At 39.7% G+C, this 26,180-nt stretch overlaps 1 protein-coding gene across 1 annotated transcript in view; it reads left to right on the top strand.

Moving 5' to 3' along the window:
- The window catches only part of kiaa0825 (KIAA0825 ortholog), a 215,324-nt gene that overhangs the window by 29,014 nt on the left and 160,130 nt on the right, over positions 1-26,180 (top strand). The window contains exon 7 of the mRNA XM_088336394.1: positions 22,226-22,393. Coding sequence (XP_088192520.1) covers positions 22,226-22,393 — 168 coding nt within the window. The remainder of the gene's footprint in view (positions 1-22,225; positions 22,394-26,180) is intronic.

Raw genomic sequence — 26,180 nt, 5'->3', positions numbered from 1 at the left:
GATCAAGAGATCACAGTTCGAATCCCGGCTCCTCCATGTTACATGTCGAAGTGTCCTTGGGTAAGACACTGAACCCCTAACACCCCCAATAAGCAGGTTAGCGCCTTACATGGCTGCACGGCCGCTATTGGGAAATGTGAAGCACACTGTAAAGCGCTTTGGGAAGTCTTGACTTGAAAAGCGCTATGGAAATGCAGATCATTTCTTTTCATTTTCATTTCATATCTGACAATCACATTTTGCTTACATGGTTAACCGAGCAATGGAGGAATCCAGTAAAAATCACAACCAAAAAAACCTTGAAGCAAAAACATTTCAACTAATAATTAGATGCATTTTCTGCACAAATATTTTTTTTCCTTAAAATTGACAAAGTTCGCTGCCAATTCTGTAAAATATTTGTTTGCCGTTTACTCTGAAAACATTTTTTTGAATTGATTGTTTGAAAATTATTCTTGGATGTTATTCAAGAATTAAGATAAATATCTTTAAATCAAGGGCATGTAAACATAAAATGAGCAAAAGTTTTGTCATGATGACTGATTAGTATCACCAGTGCCCGCTCGTTTGGCGCCAGCCGCTGCGGGCTACCTGATTGGCTCCCCATCCTTTTTAAGCTTAGTCTTTCCACTCGCCTGTTGTCAGTCCGTCAGCGAACCTGTTTCTACATGGCACGCACTTTGACTCTTTGACTCCCGTCGGTCCCGCTTTTTGCACCCGTTTTTGCACCCGTCTGTTCCTGATTTCCCCGTTTGTCTGCGGCTACAACCTGTTTTTTTTACTCCGACCACGTTTGCTCTCCTGTCCCGGCTTACGACCCGTTTCTGATCCCGACCACGTTTTTGCTCTCCTGTCCGGCTATCGGCCTGTTTTTTCCGTCTTTGGCACCACCATCTCCTGCTCCGTAAGATCCACTCCCGCATTCGGAACACGATCTGATTCTGTGAGCGGCTTGCTTCCCGCTTCCAGCAAGCACCGGATCGCGGGCGCTTCCCTTTCTCTTTCTCTCAATAAACTTGTGGTTAATGTTTCGCATATGGGTCTTGATTCCGTTCTGGTCGTGACAATTTTTAAATGAGTAAACTTTTTTTTTCGGGCCAGTTTATTCAGATTTTTTTTAAACCCTTAAAATGAGCAAAATGTTCTACCAATGGGATGATTATTAAATCTTTGCAGTTTTTACTGCAAACAATATTTTTTACTCCCCTTAAGATAAGCATTCTTAGTAGGAATGTTTTTATTTTAAGTTTACACTGAAAAAAATATCGGCAAAACGGAAAATTGTATCATTTTAGACAGTTTTACTTGCTTTTTTGATTTAAATAAAACAATGAATATTTTCTAAATGATCTTACTGAGCACGTTTGACTGTTTTTCTCATTCTAAGCATTTTTTACTGATCTTGGTTAAAAACTGTTGGGGAAATTATGGTCTAGGTGTGCCTTTTATACAATATTCTATACTTTACACGCAGTATATACTTTATGCTTTTATATCGTTGTGCGTTTGTGTTTCTGTAGTGCTCAATGAGTGTTGGGTTTTACGATTTCACTTTGTGTTCAGAGACAAGCACCTCCAAGGTCAAAAGTTGTCTTTTCCTCCCAAATTCCATTCATCTTATCAAGTTTCATTTTAGGGAGAGATTGACTCCCAAATTCCAAGCCGAGAGCTTGCTTTTCTCCTCACAGAAATGCATTGTTTTTAGAAAGTTCACTATCCCTATTGCTCATTTATTATACTCCCACGCTATCTAGCGATCAACCGTATACACTGCATTTAAATATGTGATTCCTGTCTGAACCAATCAGAAATGTTTTACATGCACCTGGTTTATTCTATCCTCCAATCAGAATCGACGAAACAGTATAAGAAAAACGCTCACACTTCACTCCGTGGGAATATTTCATAGCAATCTAAGAGTATTTTTGCCTTGTCTGAAGCTTTTTAAAGAAAAAGTTTGTCAACTAGAGTCTCTTTTTTCATCTTGTCATCATTTTGAACCTGACAAAAACATTTTATAAAATTAGCACGACTATTTACCATCTGGTAGATAAGTAAGAAAACCGCTGATTTCAAGGATATTTTATTTTCATTTTAATCAAAAAGCAAGATATACAACTTTAATTCAATGACATTTGAACTGACAAAATATCTGTCAATCGGTTGAGAATGTTTATTTGTATGTTGTTTCCAAATTAAATATTATTTTCAGTTTACAGTGTTAAAAGTTTTCGGTGCAAAAAACAATTATTTACTACTAAATATCAACCCGATTTGATTTTGGCAGCGTACACAGTCTCAGGAAAGCAAGATGGTTAAAGCCTCATTTAGCACTTCATGCTGTTAGGCAGAAGTAAGAAAAGCTACAGGACGAGGTCCGGGTTTGATGAGTGGTAAAATAAATAGAGGAAACACCAGAGTCAAAATGAATTTGAACAAAAGCCGGAAACTAAATGAACAGAAGACAAGACAATAGACAACATTTAGCATAATTCATAGTAAAAGAACAAGCTTATTTGGTTAACGTGTTGGGTGAGGAATTCTAAATTTAGTTAATCTTACAAACCCCGTTTTATTTCTTTTTCTGTTTAATGGCCAGTCATGTACTCTAATTTCAGTTATTAACTCGTTATTAGTTGCAAAATTTCCATTTATATGCATTGATGAGGTTTTAGAATCAACTTAAAACTGATTCATGTCAGAATTTAAAGTCACATATTGATAAACTTCAAATTTCAAAGACAATTCAAATGAATGACAAGAAGGTTGGTCAAATAAGCAAAGAAAACACAATTACCATATTTTTTAATTTGAGGTATCCCAAATCCATGGGTATCGCTGGTTTCACAAAATTCATGAGTCAACAGTCAAGATAAAAGGAATAATCCAATTCCTACCGCAACCTTGATGCAGAGCGCTATGGTGAAAAAAATCCTTGACGGTTTATTGGTCTGAGGTAGCTCACTCGGATTTTCAATCGTTAAGGGAAGTATCTGGAAAAAAAACCTGGCCAAAACTTGTCTACATAGGTTTTGTTTTTTGTTGATTTTCAATCACACTGTCACTGGGTGGAGGCAAAATGAAGAAAAGGAGAGATTTGGTTTACCAAAAAATGTCTTGCCAACAATTGCTCTTGATAATCTCAGGTCCTGTCCGTCGTCTACGATGTTTAAAGACGCGCGATTGGTTCTTGCTATTTTGTCTTTAATGTATTTTCCTTCAAAACTTTATTGGAACAATTAATCATTATTTTCTGGTTAAAATAATTGCATTTGATAATTTAGTTTTATGATGACTACAATGTGTTTTCTATCAAATTTCTATATTTCATTCAAATGTCGAACTATCCTTTTATTAATTTATTTAGAACTGTCTTTTTATCGGGGTTACACTCGGCATCTGTGGAGGACGCACAATGTCACTGGCAGCTCCAGCCTTTGAGGCAGTCGGTTTAAAAAGAGACGGCAGATCTGTCTGTTGACTGCTGTTAAATTCTCGGCTGCTTTGACAAGCAGCTGATGCTACAGACAAGGCCGATCCCTCGGGAGTCCCTCCTCTTATCGAAATATACCTCCGCTGCAATAACGCAGCAGGGGGAGGACAGCCCGATCTAAAGAGTCACCGGATGCTGATGAAAATAGAATCGCTTTGTGTCAAGACGCTTCTAATTGTTTTGACAATTGTGGGTAGGACTTAAAGTATGGATTGTAAAGTGTGAAGGCAGATTATCTGTCGCTGCTCAGTCTGTGGCTCAGCAAGAGACACGGCGTTTTTGGTGGCGAACATAGATTGATTTTAATGTAAATGGAGCAAATGGTGTTTACCACGTATTGTAGGGTTATGTTGAAGGAGTTACTTTACCATTACTCACAGTTCACAGATCCCTTGACCGCCTGGGTCCTTAGCAATGTTCCCTCTAAGCTGCGCGCGTTCGCAATCGCGCGCTGCCTGCACATTCTCAGCGAAAATCTAGCCAGCTCACAAAAATCAGGGCTCGAAATTGCTAATTAAGAAGCGAATTAAGTCAAAGTTACAGTGCATGAAGGTAAAAATACACGGGTTTCCCTGACGTTGTGTCTTAATGCGGTATTTGGAAGTCAAGGTTGAAGTAGAACATAGTTGAGTAAAGTCAGTAGAGTTTTTCGAGAACCGGCTTCTTCGGCTCGGCTCACTAAAAAGAACCGGCTCTTTCTGGTCTCAAACGACTCTTCAGGTTGTTTTTGCTTCTTTAATCCCTACACGATCAAATATTATGTAAAATTGTGCACAAAATGACTTAAAGGAAGGAGGGGAAATAGAACAAAAAAAATAGCAAAATGAAAAAGTAGTGAAAAGCTGAGAAAAAAAGAAACAAAAAGGGAAAAAAGAAGGAAAATTTCAGAAAAAAGCCAGAAAAAAGTAAATAGAGATCAAAAAGAAAAAATTAACAGCTAGGAAAAAATAAACACAATGAGATTTTTTAAAGGAAATTAAAAAAAAGAAAAAAACAGGGAAAAAGAAGAAAAAGTTTGTGTTGCATGCAAATAATTTCCAATTATACCAAGTCAATCGTGTTGCCAACATTGTACTTCCACTAAAAAATTTGATTAAATACCGACTAAATAAGCCCCCCAAAATGATAGTATTATGCGACAAAAGATACCAGGAAAAAAAAGAAATGGAAATCTTGTGAAAGTAGTGTTGTAAAAACAAATGACATTTGTAGGCCGTACAACCTTTGTAATAATACATTAGTCAATTCATTCAAAAGTGAAAAATAATTTTGCATTGCCGGAAACTCAGCAAAATGTAACGTGATTTCAAGTTTTGGACATGTTTGATAATGATTTAGTTGCCACATTTGGGGTTGCTGTTGCTCACTGTTGTTTCAAGGTTGCTCACCGACTTTGTGTGAACGCTCAGGCCCGTGGAAAATTAGAGGGAACATTGGTCCTTAGGCTCTACTGTGAACACAACTCTGGAAAGCTTTCTCCACGGCTGACGGTACCTGGCCTGTTTTTGGGTCGTGACAAAGTTGGCACCAGTCCATTCTTTGAGGTTTTTGGGCCAGTTTTTTTTTTCTTCCTCTCCTCCTGCCCCCTTTGATTGGGCCCTGGGGAATAATCTCATTGGCAAAAACTTTTACAATTTAAAGCACATTTTTTTTCTTATTTCTTGAAATAAATGAAAAAACACATTCAAAAATCCCTATCTAGCAAATAGTGAATAATTTGGCTAATTAAAAAAAAAATTCCATTGAGATTAGAAAAAATAAGTAACGTAAATTAAGGACTACAGATGACACCTGATGTAAAGCCGCATGCTCAAACTTTAGGAGGTAACTCAATTTTCCTCTTGTACAAGCCGCAGGCTTTAGTAGCCTCGAAGATAAAATCATTCGCATCCCTTTCTTGAATTTTAAAAAAAATCCACGGGGAAACGTCTTATACAGAAAAGTAACACTTTATGCAGCGATTAGGACACACGTTTGCAGATTGTGTCAACAGTTGCCAATCTTAATCAACCAACGCAGCAGTCAATATTAAGCTAATTGGCATTATTATACATGCAGGAGTGTGGCAGAAACATAAATGCTTGGAATTTTTCCCACAAGCAGTGTTCACTGATTTAATATTTTAGTGTGGCAGCAGGTAACTATCAATTCATGCATCCATTATCTGCAATGCTTATCCGCAGTCGGGTTGCTGGGGCCCTGGAGCCCATCCCAGCTAAGCAGGTAACTTATTATCTGGTATGCTTTTCTACGGGACCAAAATCTGTGAACTTATGTTAGGCTGTAATCAGTCCAATAACTGTCAGCCTGATTATTATTGTTTTCCCATTCTAAGTTAGCAACTAGTTTTGGCATGTAGAATGACTTAGTCCCCCCTCTATTACTGTATAATGTGTGCAAGGGATAGGATAATTTAAAATCTTAATACTGGCTTCTAAATTTTAGTCAGTACAATACATTAAGTTTTGTTTTTGAGAATGTTTTTGTCTACTGCCAATATCTCTATGCCGATATAATTAATATTGACTGCTGCGCTAGGTGATTGAGATTGCCAGCTGCAGACACAGTTTGCAAACAAGTGTCTTTATCGCGGCACAATAGGTTACTTTTCTGCTCCAGTTGGCTCTACCAAGATCGCGATCTTTCTCGAAAGAAACAGTGGGAATTTAGTTTATCTATTCATGCACGTCACTCAAAAAGTGATGAGGCATTTGTTGACCAAAAGGAGTCATAATTACTCCCGCCTTATACCCACGCTTCATTTTTCATTTCCTCACTTTGACATTCCAAGCACCTGGCAGAAATCATATGGCGTCATCACACACATTGTGCCCTTACGATGCTTTGTTTTAATTAAACAGTTGGATTCCCTGGTCCTCACTAGTTCTAAGCCATTTTATATATATGGGCATGATTTATGCCCCAACAGTAATCTCCCTGGGTTGAAGGCGAACTTTTCAAATGCTGTCCTCTTTTCACCTCCCTGCTCTGATCGAGCGGATTTGAATTCCACTTTTACTAATTTCCCCGTCCGCCAACGTCGGCAGCTCCCTATAGATTAAAATGAATTGAGTTTGAACTTGTACAACGAGTACGCTCAACCCCATCTACTATCCCTCCTTCGCCTCGCCCTCCGTCACTCTTTGAACTCTTTCTCGGCGGCCTATTCAGCGGGGAAAGAGGTTGTGTAGCGACGAGCCTGGCAGTGGAGGTTCTTGTGGGGATTGAGGCTACTTGGGAATGGCGTTTGTTAATATTTAATAAGAGCCGCTCCTCACTAGATCATATCTCCGCCCGAGTTTATACACACTGTCAGCCGGGGGGAGACGTGCCACCACATCCTACCGTGTAATTATGGGCCAGGAAAAAGGTGTTGGGGGGGGTCGGTTTGAGCAATTTCTATCTATACCTGAGCGTGTCTGTGCTGTGCTCTGGGTTAGTAGATATTTGTCTATAATGGTATAGTAAAGATAAGACTTTGTGGGGAAAAAAAAGTTTATATTCCATATGTATGGCATGCATCATTTTACCTAAAAACCCTTTTTTGGGGGATACGCGTTCTGCACCAGGTTTTACTGTATTTGTGCAATAATTTATCGATCCAAAAATATTCTTGACCACATTTGGATCGGATGCAACGGACATTGAGCCCATTTGCGGCAGTAAAAGCGCCAAATCCTAACCACAAGACAAGCAATGATGTAGCTAACATACGAAAAGGCATTCAATTTTACCACATTATCACAAATTAATCAAAATTTAGGTGTGCGTGTTATACTCGAGTGTGGGTTGTACACTATTAAATACGATACATATGTCTCCCAATTCCTATTTTCTGTACTGAATTATGGAGGACCAGAAAAAAAAGAAAAATAATGAAAAAGGAAAAAAAAAAAAATATATATATATATATATATATATATATATATATATTTTTTTTTTTTGCGTGCCTTTGTTTTTTGTTTGTTTGTTTTTAAATAACATACAAATAAAAAGAAATTAATACAATAATACATATTTGCAAAAAGAAGACAAATATTAATACATGTAAACATAAATAATAATTACTATTCCAAAAGATACATCTTTCCCAACCCATATTCCATCTAACATTCATTTTTGACCACTACTATGGAAAACCAAAACTGCCACAATTCTAAACAAATACATAAAAGCATAAATAAACACAAATAAAATCAAGTACAAATTAATGGTCTAGAAATAAATTTGAAATAAACTTCAATAAAAATAATACTATATAAGTAGAGAAAACAAATATGTGTTAAGGTAGAAATAAATCCCCCAAATCCAAGCAAACAGGAGTCAGCAGAGAGCCACCTACGTTTTTTTTTGGGGGGGGTTGTGTTAATGACGCTCTGGCATCTTTATATTTATTGCGCACACTAGGATAAAATAAAAAAAAAATTCTATGATGTAGGGTGCTTACATCACACTACCAATTTACCAACTCTAGGTTATAAAAAAACAATAACAATAAAATAACAAATTGACGTGACTAGGAATGGGTCAGCAGGTTAAAGAGGTGGTGGCCATTGTGAGGGGAGTCTTTAATAATGTCAGCTTTGTTGCTGCGATGTCTTTTAGACAGGGCAGAGAGCAGCCCATGATTTTCTGTGCTGTCTGATAGCAGGTAATTTTAATATATATTTTTAAAATTATTGATTACAATGTAACTAAACATCTCGGGTGGGTGCTGCACACAGCCAATAAGCTGTGTTATATATTTAAAAAGTAGAATCAAAAGAACAGCATGGAACATAATAAATTAGGGTAGAATAGAACAGAATTGGGTCAGCAGTTCAACAAAGTAATGGCTGGGCTGGGCTGAGAGAAGTAGTCAAGTCAAGTCAAGTCAAGTCAAGTCAAGTCAAATTTATTTATATAGCCCTTAATCACAAAAATGTCTCAAAGGACTGCAGTACTTATTATTATTATCAGCTCTGCTGCGGCAATATCCTCCACACTGGGCAGTGAGCAACTGATGATTTTCTAGGCTTTGTTGATGACCAGCTTTATGTTTTATTGTGCATGATAGATTGAAATTAGTGTTTTTTTTACGATTGGATCACAATATGGCTAAACATGAACAGTGTATACATCACACGGCTAATATGCTGGAGGGGGTCTGAAAAAACTCCCAGCGGTCCCATTTCCACATCCAACAGGCAGGAATTGTAGAAAGAGCCAAAGCGAGTTTGAGCCGCTATGCTGGAGAGAAATTAAATCAGTGGCCAAATTATTGCATGATTGCCCATTCCCCAAAGACTTGGGTATCATTTGCTAGAAAGTGTCTCATAATTGCTTTTCGGCCATGTCAGACACATGCAATTCCCTTACTAATGGCTGTGTTAGGCTCAACCGGGCCTCTTGGGTCGGACGGGGACAGAAAATAGCCAGACGGCAAAAGGCGTACTGTCTCGGAAAAAACAAGAAAAGAGAGAGTGTTTTCTGAGCTGAGAGCAAATGAAGTGGCGATAAGTGCAGCCAAAGGGGAAATGCTCTTCACCGTGAGTTTAATACGTCAATCTGGGGATTTGGCAGCCCGCCACGCGGCAATTGTTTACCTTTTTGTTCACTGGTTGCATCTGCTCTGTTTTGTAAACGGCGTTAAACTATTCGCCCGTAAACAGGCGAATCAATAACAAGTGCTGAGGGAATTCCCTTTTCTTCCCGATTCCCTCCTCCGCTCGCCTCCTTCTGTCAGTCAAGAGCAGTTTGTGTGGTGGGAAATGTGATGGAAGCCACGGGAGAGGGAGATGGATGGTCGGCCCAAAACTACCTTATCTCTTTTGTTGCATTTTGTCAATAAAAGCCACAAAGTAAGACAGGGCACTCAGAGATATTTCTATGTAGTAATCCCTCGTTTATCGCAGTTAATGGGGATCAGTACCCCTCGTGAAAAGGAAAAGCTAACAACGGGTCGAACTTACCTTGAAATGATGATCTGCTACCTTATCGTGGTGGAGGAGTTTGTGTGTCCCAATGATCCTAGGAGCTATGTTGTCGGGGGCTTTAAGCCCCTGGTAGGGTCACCCATGGCAAACAGGTCCTAGGTGAGTGGCCAGACAAAACGCAGATCAGAAGACCCCTAATGATGAGAGAAAACTTTGGTCCTCGATTTCCCTCGCCCGGACGCGGGTTACCGGGGCCCCCTTCTGGAGCCAGGCCTGGAGGTGGGGTCCGCTGGCGAGCGCCTGGTGGCCGGACCCTTACCCACGGGGGCCGGCCGGGCACAGCCCGAAGGGACGACGTGGGACCCTCTTCCCATGGGCTCACCACCTGTAGGAGGGGCCAAAGGGGTCGGGTGCGCAGAGAGCTGGGTAGCAGCCAAGGGAGGGGTCCTTGGCGCGACGATCCCGGGCTACAGAAACTGGCTTTTGGGACATGGAACGTTACCTCTCTGGCAGGGAAGGAGCCCGAGTTGGTGCGTGAGGTTGAGAAATTCCGACTAGATATAGTCGGACTCACCTCTACGCACGGCTTGGGCTCTGGTACCAGTCCTCTCGAGAGGGGTTGGACTCTCTTCCACTCTGGAGTTGCCCGTGGTGAGAGGCGCAGAGCCGGTGTGGGCATATTAATTGCTCCACGGCTCGGCGCCTGTACGTTGGGGTTCACCCCGGTAGACGAGAGGGTAGCCTCCCTCCCCCTTCGGGTGGGGGGACGGGTCATGACTGTTATTTGTGCTTATGCACCAAATAGCAGTTCGGAGTACCCACCCTTCTTGGGGTCCTTAGAGGGTGTGCTTGAGACCGCGCCCCCTGGGGACTCCCTCGTACTGCTGGGAGACTTCAACGCTCACGTGGGCAATGACAGTGAGACCTGGAGGGGCGTGATTGGGAAGAACGGCCCCCCTGACCTGAACCCGAGTGGTGTTTCGTTATTGGACTTCTGTGCTCGTCATGGTCTGTCCATAATGAACACCATTTTCAGACATAAGGGTGTCCATATGTGCACTTGGCACCAGGACACCCTAGGCCGTAGTTCGATGATCGACTTTGTCATCGTTTCGTCGGACCTGCGGCCGCATGTTCTGGACACTCGGGTGAAGAGAGGGGCGGAGCTGTCAACTGATCACCACCTGGTGGTGAGTTGGCTTCGATGGTGGGGGAAGATGCCGGCCCGACCCGGCAGACCCAAGCGTGTTGTGAGGGTCTGTTGAGAACGGCTGGCAGAATCTCCTCTCAGAAGAAGTTTCAATTCACACCTCCGGCAGAACTTCGCCCATGTCCCGAGGGAGGCGGGGGACATTGAGTCCGAGTGGACCATGTTCCGCGCCTCCATTGTCGAGGCGGCTGATCGGAGCTGTGGCCGCAAGGTAGTCGGTGCCTGCCGCGGTGGCAACCCTCAGACCCGTTGGTGGTCACCGGCGGTGAGGGATGCCGTCAAGCTGAAGAAGGAGTCTTATCGGGCCTTCCTGGCCTGTGGGACTCTGGAAGCAGCTGGCAGGTATCGGCTGGCCAAGCGGAATGCGGCTTTGGCGGTTGCCGAGGCAAAAACTCGGGCATGGGAGGAGTTTGGCGAGGCCATGGAAGCCGACTTCCGAACGGCTTCGAGGAAATTCTGGTCCACCATCCGACGTCTTAGGGGGAGGAAGCGGTGTGCCATCGACACTGTGTATAGTGCCGATGGGGCGCTGCTGACCTCGACCCGGGACGTTGTGAATCGGTGGGCGGAGTACTTCGAAGACCTCCTCAATTCCACCGGCACGTCTTCCTCTGGGGAAGCAGAGCCTGAGGACTCTGGGTTGGGCTCTCGTATCACTGGGGTTGAAGTCACCGAGGTTGTCAAAAAACTCCTCGGTGGCAGGGCCCCGGGGGTCGATGAGATCCGCCCAGACTTCATTAGGCTCTGGATGTTGTGGGCGTGTCATGGTTGACGCGCCTCTGCAACATCGCGTGGACATCGGGGACAGTGCCTCTGGACTGGCAGACTGGGGTGGTGGTTCCCGTCTTTAAGAAGGGGGACCGGAGAGTGTGTTCCAACTACAGGGGAATCACACTTCTCAGCCTCCCTGGTAAGGTCTATTCAGGGGTACTGGAGAGGAGGGTCCGCCAGGAAGTCGAATCTCGGATTCAGGAGGAACAGTGTGGTTTTCGTCCTGGCCGTGGAACACTGGACCAGCTCTATACACTCTTCAGGGTCTTTGAGGGTGCATGGGAGTTTGCCTGTCCGGTCTACATGTGTTTTGTGGACTTGGAGAAGGCATTCGACCGCGTTCCTCGGGAGGCCCTGTGGGGGGTGCTTCGGGAGTATGGGGTACCGCACAGTCTTATCCGGGCTGTGCGGTCCCTGTATGCCCGGTGCCAGAGTCTGGTCCGCATTGCCGGCAATAAGTCGGATTCGTTCCCGGTGAGGGTTGGGCTCCGCCAGGGCTGCCCTTTGTCACCGATTCTGTTCATAACTTTTATGGACAGAATTTCTAGGCGCAGCCTTGGCGGGGATGGAGTCCGGTTTGGGGGCCTCAGCATTGCGTCACTGCTTTTTGCAGATGACGTGGTGCTGTTGGCTTCCTCAGCCCGTGATCTTCAGCACTCGCTGGGGCGATTCGCAACCGAGTGTGAAGCGGCCGGGATGGGGATCAGCACCTCCAAGTCCGAGGCCATGGTTCTCAGTCGGAAAAGGGTGGTATGTTCCCTCCGGGTCGGGGAGGAGGTCTTGCCCCAAGTGGAGGAGTTCAAGTATCTTGGGGTCTTGTTCACGAGTGAGGGTAGGATGGAACGGGAGATCGACAGACGGGTCGGTGCAGCGTCTGCCGTCATTCGGACCCTGTACCGGTCTGTCGTGGTGAAGAGGGAGCTGAGCCGAAAGGCAAAGCTCTCGATCTACCGGTCGATCTACGTTCCTACCCTCACCTATGGTCATGAACTTTGGGTCATGACCGAAAGAACTCGATCCCGGATACAAGCGGCCGAAATGAGTTTCCTCCGCAGGGTGGCTGAGTTCTCCCTTAGAGATAGGGTGAGAAGCTCAGTCATCCGGGAGGGACTCTGAGTAGAGCCACTGCTTCCTCCGGGTCGGGGAGGAGGTCTTGCCCCAAGTGGAGGAGTTCAAGTATCTTGGGGTCTTGTTCACGAGTGAGGGTAGGATGGAACGGGAGATCGACAGACGGGTCGGTGCAGCGTCTGCCGTCATTCGGACCCTGTACCGGTCTGTCGTGGTGAAGAGGGAGCTGAGCCGAAAGGCAAAGCTCTCGATCTACCGGTCGATCTACGTTCCTACCCTCACCTATGGTCATGAACTTTGGGTCATGACCGAAAGAACTCGATCCCGGATACAAGCGGCCGAAATGAGTTTCCTCCGCAGGGTGGCTGGGTTCTCCCTTAGAGATAGGGTGAGAAGCTCAGTCATCCGGGAGGGACTCTGAGTAGAGCCACTGCTCCTCCGCGTTGAGAGGAGCCAGTTGAGGTGGCTCGGGCATCTAATAAGGATGCCTCCTGGACGCCTCCCTCGGGAGGTGTTCCGGGCATGTCCCACCGGCAGGAGGCCCCGGGGGCGGCCCAGGACACGTTGGAGAGACTATGTCTCTCGGCTGGCTTGGGAACGCCTCGGGGTCCCGTCGGATGAGCTGGAGGAAGTGGCTGGGGATAGGGACGTCTGGGCTTCCCTTTTAACGCTGCTGCCCCCGCGACCCGACCTCGGATAAGCGGAAGACAATGGATGGATGGATGGATGGACAGTTAATAACTGAGAGTACACAACTGTAACAGAATAACAACAAGCACTCCAGGTAAAAATACAGAACACATAATTGCAGTTGAACAAATGGTCTTTCTTGGAATTTTACAAGAGTACAACAAAATTGGAGGGGCTTTTCCTTTCAGTGTAAAAAAGTAATTTGGAGAGTGGCTAGCTAGCTGCACGCTAGGATTGGGTATCCTTAGATTGAGCTAGGTCTTCTTGATGATTAAAATACAAACATCCCAAATGTAGCGGTTTCCCAGGAGTTGAAGCTCCAAGTCATCTGTTTCATGGGTAATTACATTGGTAAGTTAAAGGCTAGGCAGGAGTACCTTGTGAGGTTTTAACGTACCTTAGCCACAGCAGTGGGCCGGGCTTGCAGCACCAATATTGCCTTCGCTCCCGATGTCCCTTCCCATACCCGACAACAATCCATGGAGCAAATGCTGATGATCAGTAATTCTTTCTGCTCTTCTGATTTTCCTCTGAGCCAGATTTGTTTGATTAATTGATTTTCCAATCTAATGAGCCACTAGAAGCTAGCTGTTACCACTCTCTGTGGTTCGTTTTGATGGCCACATCGAGTTGTTTTGACTATTATGCACTGTTTACATTATTGTCACTATCAGCCAATAATGTTTCTGCTCTTTGATTACCACTCTCTTCAGCGCGAATCTGCTTTTGTAATTAAAGAGATTTATTACGAAAAAAGGACTCAGGACTTTTAGAACTGGTTGGAATTTCTTATCTGAGGGTTTGGTTGTCTCCTGTGCTCCTGGCATGTTCAAAATCCATTATTGTTTTCCTTCCTTATTTTAGGTGCTTTCAAAACTATAAACATCAGATCTAAAGCAGCCGATGTGATTTATAACCAGTGTGCTTTGTAACAACATTGACACTGCAAATAATAAAATCATACTCATTTGGCACAAAGTATTAAGCTGATTCAACCTTTTTTCCTTGTAAAATAAGAACACAAACACCTAAAACAAGCAAAATAACCTTATTTAGATTGTTTAGCTGGCTTTAAGCATTTCTTAAGTGAACAAAATAATCCACCATTTGCAAAATGAGACAACTTTGCTGATGTTAAGTATGTTTCTTATATTTGTTTAAGAAACAGACGACGTATCTAAAAAAAAAACAAAAAGAAATATACTTGGAATTATTTAACTTTTTGGTCAAAAAACTTTTTTTTTGTTCCCCTGAAAATTAAATATATATTTGTAATGTTTGAGGTGAGTAATACAATCTTATTTGAATACATTTCTAATATTTTTTAATGTTAAATAAGGGAAATCAATCAAATAAAAATATCAAATATTTTCTTATTTTCCTTTTTGTAAATAATTATGTTAACTAAATAAGAACAATCGCAGTTTATTAAATTGCTGACAAAAAACATTGTTTCAGTTCATGAATTATTTTTCAGATTGTTCTCAAAAAGTTAAGAAGAAAACAAAACATAGTACCTATGAAAACTACAAAAACATATTGGAGTTTTTTTTTTTTTAATAGATTCAAATTTTACAACTTGTCGCTTTTGACAATTCATACATTAAGAACCTTAATAATTTAAAACCTAATAATGTTTTTCATATTTTTTTTAAAAATTGTACTTTTGTTTTACCTTCCATGGGTAGTGTGCCTTAATATTCATACAAATAAATCAAAATAAAAATAATTCCCCAAATTAAAAAAAAAATACTATTGAAAATAGATTAAACATTAAACAACATACAAATTTCGTTGTCACAGCATATCCCATGTTGTAACAATGACAATAAAGGCATATTCTATTCTATTCTATTGTATTCTAAATAAAAAATAATTGTATTTATTTACTTATGATTATTTTAAGATTTTTGATGTGCAGCTTATCTTTTTTTATATAAGTACATATATATTAATATAATAAGAAAAATAAAGGATATTTTTTTCCTATTATTTATCAATTTAATATATTTTTTCACAATATTCTACTGCCAGCATATCTAGAAATGATATATAATACATATGTAATATTCGTCCATCCATAATCTGCAGGGCTCCGCTTATACACATTGGGGTCGCAGGGGTTCTGGAGCTCATCCCACCTATCTTCGGGCAGTGGGCAAGGGACACCCTCAACTTGTTGCCAGCCAGTTGCAGAGCACACAGAGACATACAACTCACTCGCTTGCATTAGCTGTAATTGAACCCTGGACTTCTGCGCTAACCAACCAGCTGCCGTGCTGCCTATAAACGAATATTTTACTTTACTTTACTTTGTTTATTGTCATTCTTTGTAACCATACACACAGAACGAAATGTCGATACACCTGACCCGTACAGTTAAACTGCAGTGAGCCGATGCAGCCGCAGCCAAACAGGGCGCCGCCATTTTAGACCCAACTGCTGTGTTGGGAGTCATTAGGTGACCAAACCCCCCATTTCCAACCCTTAATGCCGAGCGCCAAGCAGGGAGGCAATGAGTACCAATGTAAGTCTTAGGTATGACTCGGCCAAGGCTTGAACCAGCGACCTCCCAGTCTCGGAGCGGGCGCCCTACCATCTAGGCTAATATACTGTATTTATCCCTTTTGTATTTGATTAAATGGTATTTATTTGACATTATTCTGCAGAGATCGTAATATGCCTTGAGATTTATTTAAAGAAAAAAAGGTATGCCTTGTCTCTAAGAAATCTAGAAACACTGATCTATAGAATAATATAGGCCCACATTGATTTTTGCCTGCCAAGAACACCATCACACCGTACGCAAGACATCTCTTATTTCATTGCATTTCTTTGGTCGCTTTCAGCAACAGTCGTCCTTCATCGATTGTTACGGCACTGACCTTTGGCTGAACTCCCCTCGTCCTGAGTCACAGCGCTCTCCGCGACAATGCCGTATGATACACCTGGGTGCTTTTAAGCGCAGATCCTCCATCAAGCTGCTTTGAGAGCTTCCATTTGCCCTCACTGTTGTGACAAAGGTATAATGAGCTTCAGATGGCAGTGTACTAGACAGCGATGGCTATAGAGCTATTTGGCGGAGAAGACAACCATAAATACTCATGTAGCACGGAGAAGAAGGGGGGGGGGCATCCTGTTAAACATCAAGGTCATGGCCAAGCGGTGGTGCTCAGCTTGCTACGACAAGGTGACTTAGTAGCAAACTAGGATTCTCCAGGCAAGGTGAGGGAGTCGTGTGAGGGTGGGCAATAAGACAATGTTATATCATGAAAGACTTTTACAAGATCTCAAAAAAACTAAATTTTATATATATATATACTCTAAATATATATATATATATGTATACTCTAAATATAAAATAATGATGACAACAAAAAAGAATAACTCTGTATTATTGTTGTTAAGTCTAAACTTAAGCAGACACTTCCCATAAGGAGAAAATACATCAATGGATGTTGAACTAAAAAGGAGAAACGGGGAGAGCTTTCAGATGAGAGAATTTCCATTTTCTGGTCTGTCCCCCTGAGTCTTCTTTTTTTAAATATATTATGGTTACAAAACAACAAATTAGCCCTAAGGGGTGTTGGAAACAAAGCAAATAAAACTGGCAAATCATTTCACAAACGTTTGCCCCTTTTCAGGATTATTTCTCCATTTAGAATATTTTACCCATTTTTTCTAATTTTTCAGAAATTAATAAATTATATTGATTTAAATTCATTCAATACATATAATTAATGTGTTAAAAGTATTTAATTGGTTCATTAAAGTTCAAATGAATTCAATAAAAACAATAAAAATAATAATGCATCCAAGAATATATTTACATATTTTATTAAGTCCCCCAAAAATCAATTGCCACCCCTTATGTGTGAATTTTTCCCCCTCATTTCATTTGGCTTTATCTTTTCGTCATTTTAAAGTACTTTGTGTCTATTTCCCAAAAAAAGAAATAACACGAAAATAAGTAGAACATTCTTAGTACTCAAGTACATTATTTTGCTCATTTTAAGAAATATGTTCTATTATAAATCGAAGAAAATGCCTCACTAAGAAAAATAATTGACCATATGCTATTTAGGATTACAGTATTTTGATTAGATTAAGTACGATTGTTCTTAATTTCCTGAAACATATTTACAATTTGCTCAAAATTAAGGTTGAAATCAGCAGCATTTTTTTACATATAAAACAACCAAAATTCAACACACTTTTACTGTTAATTCTATTCTTACGGCTGCCCCATTGATTGAATTAGTTTGTTGTTTCCGTATAAGCCACACCCCTTTCCCCACGCACTACCTATCTTTCGCTAATGAGCTGACCCACTGATTTGAGTATTTTATTCTGTAGTTGTAAATTTGGCTTGGATACGAGTACATAGGGAGAATATCTAAATGAGGAGAATTTTAGTGACCTCTTACTGTGCTCAAGAAGGCATCACAATAACTGTATTCAGTTGTACTTAATAGGTAAATATAAACATGCCCACCTATTGCCACTACTGCCACAGTTTTGGAACACAGTTTGTTTTAATTGCAATATCCCGCATTAAAGAGCAATATCTCGGTTGTGTGTAGTTAATACTTCATATTAAAGTTGAGTACTTATATCACTATTTTTCTATATATTGTTAATTTATTTTTCTACTGCATATTTTGCCAACTGGGGTGCAACAATAATTTCTTTGTAGCAAGACAATGATGAAGGTGATTGTGATATTCTGATAAGGGTTGTATGTGACAATATCAATGATCTGTCAGTAGTCAGAAACATTCTAATTTATTATCTGCAAGGAATGTGTAATGCAGTAACACTCTGCGTAGTAAGTACAATTGAGTTACTAAATCTTATTAATAACGTGTACCGGTACTCATTACCGAGAACAGTAATTGCAACACGTTAGTTCTATCACTGTTGACCAGGTATGCATATAATAGAGAAAGTAATAAACGAAAAAACGGTAAGAAACAAAAAATGAGCTGTTGATGCAAATGGATGAGTCGACATCTCCACAAATAAACTGGATGGTGTTGCGTGCATGAACGTGCGAGATGTCGAAATAAAGACAAGCACGTCCATGTCAAGCTAGGTCACGCGTGCACACAAGCCCACAAGGTCCCACCGGAGCCCATTACTAGCCAGACAGCAGACCCTTGCGCTTTAATTCCACGTTCACTCCAAATAATCACTCCGGTATTCACATGCCATTTTGTATGTGTCTGCACACACGCGCATATGAATAAATGCTTACAATTGCAAACTTGAGGTCAGGCAATATCCAGCCGTCTGCTTCCAGAGCGGCAATTATAATCCAAGAGTGACATGCGGGAAGCGTCCTCTGCAAATGAAGTTATTCAAAACGACCGGCTTTACACGCATGTAAACATAGCGTGGCCACAAACATAATCTCATAATCACCAGTGGGTCAAAACTTCAAGTGTGATTAAGAAATCTTCACTTGGGAATTTTAGGTTGTCATTTTGTCAGATTTTCTTGGATACACAAGATAAAAATACATTTTTAACCTTTTGACAGAAGATTTTGCTCAGTTTAAGTCTGATTTTTCTTGTTGTAATATATAATGTTTGTTTTTCTACTAAATGGTAAATTGTAAATGCTCTGCATTCATATAACACTTTTCAAGTCAATGAAGACCTCCCAAAGCACCTTACAATGTTCTTCACACTTACCCATTCACACACACTCACACACTGATAGAAGCGCCAGCCAAACGATGCAACTACCTGCTTATCGGGGGGCGTTAGGGATTCAGTGTCTTGCCCAAGGACACTTCGACATATAACACAGAGGAGGCGGGAATCGAACCTGGGACTTTTTGATCCCAGGTCGAGCGCTTTACCTTCAGAGCGACTAAAATAAGAAAATAAATTACTTAAAAATGGTAAAAATATATTATCTTGCATCAGATGGCTCATTTTATGTGTTTTTCTCGAGTTGTGGTAGAAAAAATATTTCCCAATAAGAAAAAAGTATCCTGATTTTAGTATATTGATCTTGTTCAGCAGTTGTTAGATATGTCTTCTCATTTTATCCATTCACTTATACTCATTGTTATTTTACCAGAAAGAACAAGTTAAAATATTTGAAAACGGCAAAAAATAATTACATTCAAAATTAAATCAATATTCTTCCAACGGGTTATATTTTTGTATATTTTGAGGGAGTAACCTACACTTCAAAAATATCCACGATCTTATCAAGGAGCTTTTTATATAATTCTGCTCATTTTGTTCATTCATCTATCCTCATTCTTGTTTTACTAAAAAATCAAGTAAAACTTCCCAAAGCTGGATAATATAACCGTAAAAATAGAGTAAACATTCTGCCATTGGGTTGTTCTGTTTTCTTTAGGTGGGCACACTTCAAAGAACCTATGATCCTATCCAGCAGTTGTTTCGATAGTTTTGCTGCTTTTATTCATTCCATTTCTTTTCTCTTTATACTAAAAAAACAAACAAGTAAAACAAATTAAAATCAATATTCTGCCAATTAACCTGACATGCATGGGCAGGGTATGTTACCCAATTGTTGCATAGGCAGAATATTTTGCTCATCTTAAGTATATTTTTCCTATTGTTGGATGTTCCGTAAAATAAAATAAAAATACTGAAATTCAGCACAATTATCTTATCCCGCTCTATGGTAAATCAGTTTTCTTTTTTGTTTTTCATGGGTAATTAATCTAGCGTTGGTAAGTTACAGGCTAAGCAGGAGGTTTTTTTTTTCGAACTAATGTAGAAAAATATTCCTTAAAATGAATACATCTTTTTATTATCTTGCAGATGATAGGTCTGCTCTTATTTTATATATATATTTGAAATAGTTCCTTAAACAGTCAAGTTTATTTAAAAAAAGTTAAAACATCTACAAAAACCCAATTCAAAATTAGGCTTATGGGTTAGGATTTTATAACTTAATCAATGTTTTGCTGACTTTAAGTACATTGTTTTCCTATTTTATAAACTTTCTTCTTGTTTCTCGTATAAAATAAACACAACTGTCCTGTCCAGAAATTATCTTGTAAATTGTCAATACATTTACTCATTTGAATAGATATGTTGACATGAAATACTTAAAATTATTGTGGAAAATATTCAATAAAAATACCAATTTTATGTACCTGATTGATAAAATGATCAGTTTATGTATCTTTAAATTGTTTTAAACATGGGCAGCACAGCGGTGCAGTGGTTAGCATGTGTGCGGCACAGTTCTGAGGTCATGAGATCGAACCTCCTGTGTGGAGTTTGCATGTTCTCCCCGTGCATGTCAGGTTAATTAACTGGTCCGAATTGTCCCTATGTGTGAATGGGCGAGCAAATTGTCTGTCCCTGTGTGCCCTGCAACTGGCTGGCAACCAGTTCAGGGTGTCCCCCTGCCCACTGCCCGAAGATAGCTGGGATGGGTTCCAGCACACTACTGAGGATAAGCTGTGCAGATAATGGATGGTTGGATGTTTTAAACATCTTGGAACTAAAAAAATGCCACTTAAAATCAGCTATATTTCCTGTCAAATGGGAATGGGCCTAGGTTTGGGATTGGCATTGGTGAGGAAAAACACTTTTTTAAAAGTAATCAAATATTATCGATGGGGACAAAACAACAATTGTTAAGTATCGTGGGGAGACGTTTTCTTCGTCCATGCCAAAACTACACCTTTGCAATTGGGTAAGAATCTATTTTTGTACAATCTGACAATAATCTACCTCCCCAACCCCACGCTCAATGCCGAGCTCATCCATTCCCCGATGCTTTTGCAAAAGAGCTCATTTCGGCAAACACAAAGTATTTGTGCTTGTATGGCAACCCATCTCCCATTCTACCGCCTAATGCGGAACATCCCCCGGGTGATGTGTTTGGCAGCCTCCACAATGGGAAATCCATATTTGCCAAAAGGGGTCATTGCCGGGTTAGGGTGTGGGGGAAATTAAAAAAAAAAAAGTTTTGCACCCAGAGAGACGCACGTGCATGTGTGACTTGTAGCTTTGCATATTTTCGCTGTGTCTTTGTTTATGCGCCACTTTGGGAAAACATGAATAGGTCGATATTTATAAGGAGTGTCGTGCTCAGCCAGCTCTGGGTTGCGGGTGTTTTCTGACTGTAAGGTGCACCTAAAAACCACAAAAAACAAATTGCATCCCGATTAAAAAGTGTTTTCAAAGTCAATTTAACTTGTGGCTGCTGAAGCTAGGGTCTGGGTGAGGTTGGTTTTCTACAAAAAGGTTCATTGGAAATTATTCCACTGTTTTCAAATATATTTTTGTTAATTCCCTTCTCAAAATATGGAAACATATGAAAACAAAATGTTGGTTTTAGATCAGGGGGTGGTGTAATAATAGTCTGTAGTTTGCATTAGTCTGTGGTACGTGCAGCCCTTTCTCATGTTTGTTCGTTGTTTTTACCAATATGCACTGTTTACATCACTACCGGCCAATCATTTTGCTGTTCTTTGATATCCCACACCCTTTAAGATGGATCTGCCTTTGTAACCAAGGATATTTGATAAGAAAGAAAGGGTTGAGGGAAAGGCTTTGAGAACAGGTTAGAATTTCTTATCTGAGGTTTTGGTTTTTCCCTTATATCCTTGAAAGTTCAAAATTCATTGTTGTGTTCTCTCCTTATTTTGAGTGTCTAACTTAACATGTGGTTTGATCACTTTGTGTCTCCACGTTTTTTTATTCTTGCTTGTGGTTCATTTTTAGTTGCGCTACAGAATTAAGTGACATGTTGTGTTTTAATATTACACCATTTTCCAAAGTAGGTTTTATTTAATGTGCTTTGTAGTCCGATGCATCTTATATATTAGAAATTTCGTTATTTGTATTTTTTTTTTTTAGATCAGGTGATGGCGTAACAATAGTCTGTGGTTTGCAATAATCTGTGTTCTGTGCAGCTCTTTGATACTCTTTGTGATTAAGGGCTATACAAATAAACATGACTTGAGTTGACTCAGAGTGCGCCTTAAAATCCAGTACACTTTGTAGTCCAGTCACTACGGTACTTACATGAAACTATAACATGATACAGAGGACTTTTTTCTTTTCTTGGCAGCTCCTATGAAGGCTCCCTTTAAAAGTCGAAGCTTCAGTTTGACCGCCCACCAACTGAAGGCCTTGACCCAGCTGGCCTGCACCTTGCTGAGCTACGAGCACAAAGTCAAGGAGATGGTCACCAACGTGACTTTCACAGATTGTACAGGGGGGGCCCCTTTCATCAAAGGTAAACTTGCATTCAATGGGGATATCCCAGTTCCATTGGTTAACGTAGATATTCACACCCTTTGATTATTTATTTTATAATCTCACAACCAAAGTTTAACGCAGTGGTTCTCACCTGCTCTGACTTCAGGGCCCACAAATCCAAATCATGAAAAAATGTCCCCTTATCAAAGTTATTGAATTAAAAGACTGCAGTTGAAACCAGAGGTAGTAAAATATATTCTCTCTTTTTTTTCAACTTGATGAATGATTTTTTTTCCATATATTGTTAAGGAATCTCATTAACCAGCAATTATTTTTTTCTCAGAAAGGCAAAGGCTCTCGACCCACTGAAAGCAAGTCTGCGACCCACTTTTGGGTTGCAACCTACCAATTGAGAAACACTGACTTAAATTATATTTTTTCTTCTTTTAAAACAGCAAACTTGTCATGCCATCAGAGTTAGCCTTTGCTACCTCATTGTTACGCCTGATAAATGAGTTATGATGATAACATAGGGTAAAATTACGGTGTAACCAAAACTGTTTTAAACCGTAAAACTGTTCTTTTTGTTTAAAAGTTACTGGTGAATCAAATTGGACCAAATAAAACCATTTCACTATGAATTGTATCACTAAATGTATCAAATCATATTTCTTGTAGGGATATAACTTATAGAATAGAATAAAATTATAGGAAAATTATAGAATCATTGTATTTGTAACATATGTTAAATACACCATTTTAATGGTGCCATCCTGATGCTGGGAAACATTTACAAGATAAAATAATATGTTAAAGGTAATTGTATAAAGTAAGTAAGTAATCATGTTAATAATAATAATAATAATAAAAAAACATTATAACCCACATCAAAAATGGAGCCGTACACTGCAAAAAAAATAAAAATCACGTAGTAGGAATACATGTCTGAACATTTATAATAATGATAACAATAATAATGATAATAATGATAATATTAATAACAATGATAATGATGATAAGATTAATAATAATAATACATTATTTTTATTACTTTATCTTTGTATTATTGGAATGCTCTTCCCCCTGAGATCCGATCTGCAACCTCGGTGGAAATGTTTAAATCTAGGCTTAAAACTCACTTCTACTCTATAGCATACGAATAACCTAAACTTAGTATATGTAATACCTTGTGAAGCCCTTAGAGACTAATTGTGATTAAGGGCTATACAAATAAAAATGACTTGACTTGACTTGACTTGACTTATTTTACCTTAAAACAATTATTCTTAAAAAGAGCAAAATCCTTTCAAAATTAAGCTAATTTTAAAGATTATATTTCACTTTTGTTATCAATAATATTTTAATTATCTTTTATAATGACTTATAAAGTTATAAATTAGATTATTCAATCATAAATATCATTTATAAATTGAAAATTCACCTAATTATTGGGGTTTCATTTCAACTTTACTATTTAGAATATTTCACTTATTTATATTTATAATTTGATTAATTAAATTATCTATAAGTTAAATAATATAAATATATAATACATTGGGAATTATTTTAATTTATTAATTGAAACATGTAAACATAATAAAAACAACCGCAATATTATTGTATTCATTTAAAAATAGTGCATCCAAAGATTTGTTTGAATATTTTATTACGCATTTAAAATAAAGTGCACTTTATAATTTGGTGTATTATCTGGTATACTGTAGACTGAAAGCTACAATAAATGAAATTGAAAATGCATAAATATGATGGTATGCTACGATGTAGGGCAGGGGTGGACAAACTTTTTGAGTCACGTTGGGTTAAAAAATTTGGCAGAGGGGCCGGGCCAGGAAGAAAATTATGGATTGATTGTATCGATAAAATCATTTAATCAGAGTCCCGAGTTAGATAAATAAATCGAACGGTAGCCTATTCAAAAAAGATCATTGTATGTATCCTAATGTAGAGACCGCCCCCAGTATATACCGGTAACTCAGTCGTAGAAGTGGAAATCCAAAAATCTTTTTAACTCATGCTCGCTAAAGTATCGTTTTTTTTCCACCCATTTCTTTCACTATACCAAGACTTTAGACATCTCCCGACTGGAGAAGAACATTTTCCGCTGTGATTTAGGACTATTCCACAAGAAGACGCTGTTCTTTTGAGTTATAGCCGAATAAATTTGAAAAGACTCTCCCCATTATTGACATTAAAGTTGGAGGAAGGGGACTCTATCTGCTTTATTCATCAGCCTTGGCAGAGGTCCGGGCTCTACCGAGTGCCATTGTAGCTGTCTGGAATGAATTTATTCCAGCCGGGAGTTTCTCCTTTATTATCTCTTCTCTCAGTGCATAGAAATAACGGAAAGCTTTTTCGGCGCCCACCGTAATTTCCATAAAGGTTACATTTATAAAAACACGACTTGCAGAAAGGCTCAATTTACTGAGAGGTAAACAGCCTTTAAAGGCCAGTTATCCAAGTCATTAATTCGAGGCAATCAAACGGCTTAATTACCAGAAATTCATTAAACGAGCTTAAAGGTCAAAAAGTGATGTGCTGGCTGCTTCCGTTCCGTGCACTCGTGTTGGCCTAAATTGCCTCGCCTGGGGTCTCACTTTTCGCCTACTGATTAGGAGACCCCGGCCTTGATGTGCATGCCTTTTTAATTGCAACCCAGCCCAACATCTTGTACATGTCGCACACCCCCGTAATACCCCTCCTGGAATTACCCCTTCCAGACTGGAGTCGATGCCATCTGGGTAGAATTGGATTGAAATCCTGAAAATTAAACTTGTGACGGCATCGCCGTTAGCTTCTACCACCTGTTTTTTGCCTCCCTCCTTTGCCTTCGAGTTATTAACTGTCTCTGGTTAGAGTATATGTAGTAGGTTAACATTGGAGCGACTAGAATTATGGTATACAGTACTTCCTCGATCTTCCCTGTAATCCGTTCCATAACCATCCGTAGTACTTTAATTTCTGAGTTGAAGGACCAATATACTGTAATACTTAGGTACTCAAATGACTCTGTGTTCACACAAATCGGTATTTGAGTAGTTCTTGCGTCAGTATTCCAATGAAAAATCTTAACTCACAACAAACTAGAACACACCCGAACACATAAAGGTTACAGTTTCAAAAAAGGATTTGAAATCAAAGCTATGGTTTAAAAGTAAGGTTTTCAAAGCAAGACTAGGAATTTAAAGCAAGCCTAGGGTTTAAAACCGGGGTTCAAAAGCAAGGTTAGGGTTTTCAATTTGGCATTTAAAAGCAAGGCTAGGATTTTGAAGTAGGGTTTAAAAGAAAAGCTATGGTTTGAAAATAAGATTTCAAAGCAAGGTTTGAGTTTTAGGTTAGGGATTCAAAAAAGGGTTAAAAGCAAAGAAATGGCTTTAGACTAAATTTCCAAAGCAAAGCTAGGGTTTCAAAGCAGATGAAGGGTTTAAAAGCAAGGTTAGGGTTTCAAATTAAGGTTTCAAAGTGAAGTTGGTGTTTTAAAGAAAAGTTAGAGTTTCAAAGACGGGTTATAAGCGAGGAAATAGTTAGGTAAGTTTTTAACAATAGGGTTTCAAAATAGGGTTTCAAAGAAAGGCTAAGGTTTCAAATTAGAGGTTTTCAATAAGCTTTTAAAGGAGGGCTAGAATTTCTACTCAGGTAGCATTGTTTGGAAAGAGAACAACAGTAGAGTTGAAGAAGGAAATACTTGTGGAATTTGAGAACAGTGTACAATGTCTCGTGCTCAAAGGTACTGTAAATGGTTTAAAATTGTTTTTAGCTTTATCATGTTTTATCTTTATTATCTACACATTTAAATAATTTGTATT

Source organism: Urocampus carinirostris, chromosome 5 (genome assembly GCF_059441175.1).
Source record: "Urocampus carinirostris isolate Australia breed hairy pipefish chromosome 5, RoL_Ucar_1.0, whole genome shotgun sequence".
NCBI lineage: Eukaryota > Metazoa > Chordata > Actinopteri > Syngnathiformes > Syngnathidae > Urocampus > Urocampus carinirostris.
The sequence above is the reverse complement of the archived record's forward strand: the minus strand, read 5'-3'. Positions and strand labels throughout refer to the sequence as shown.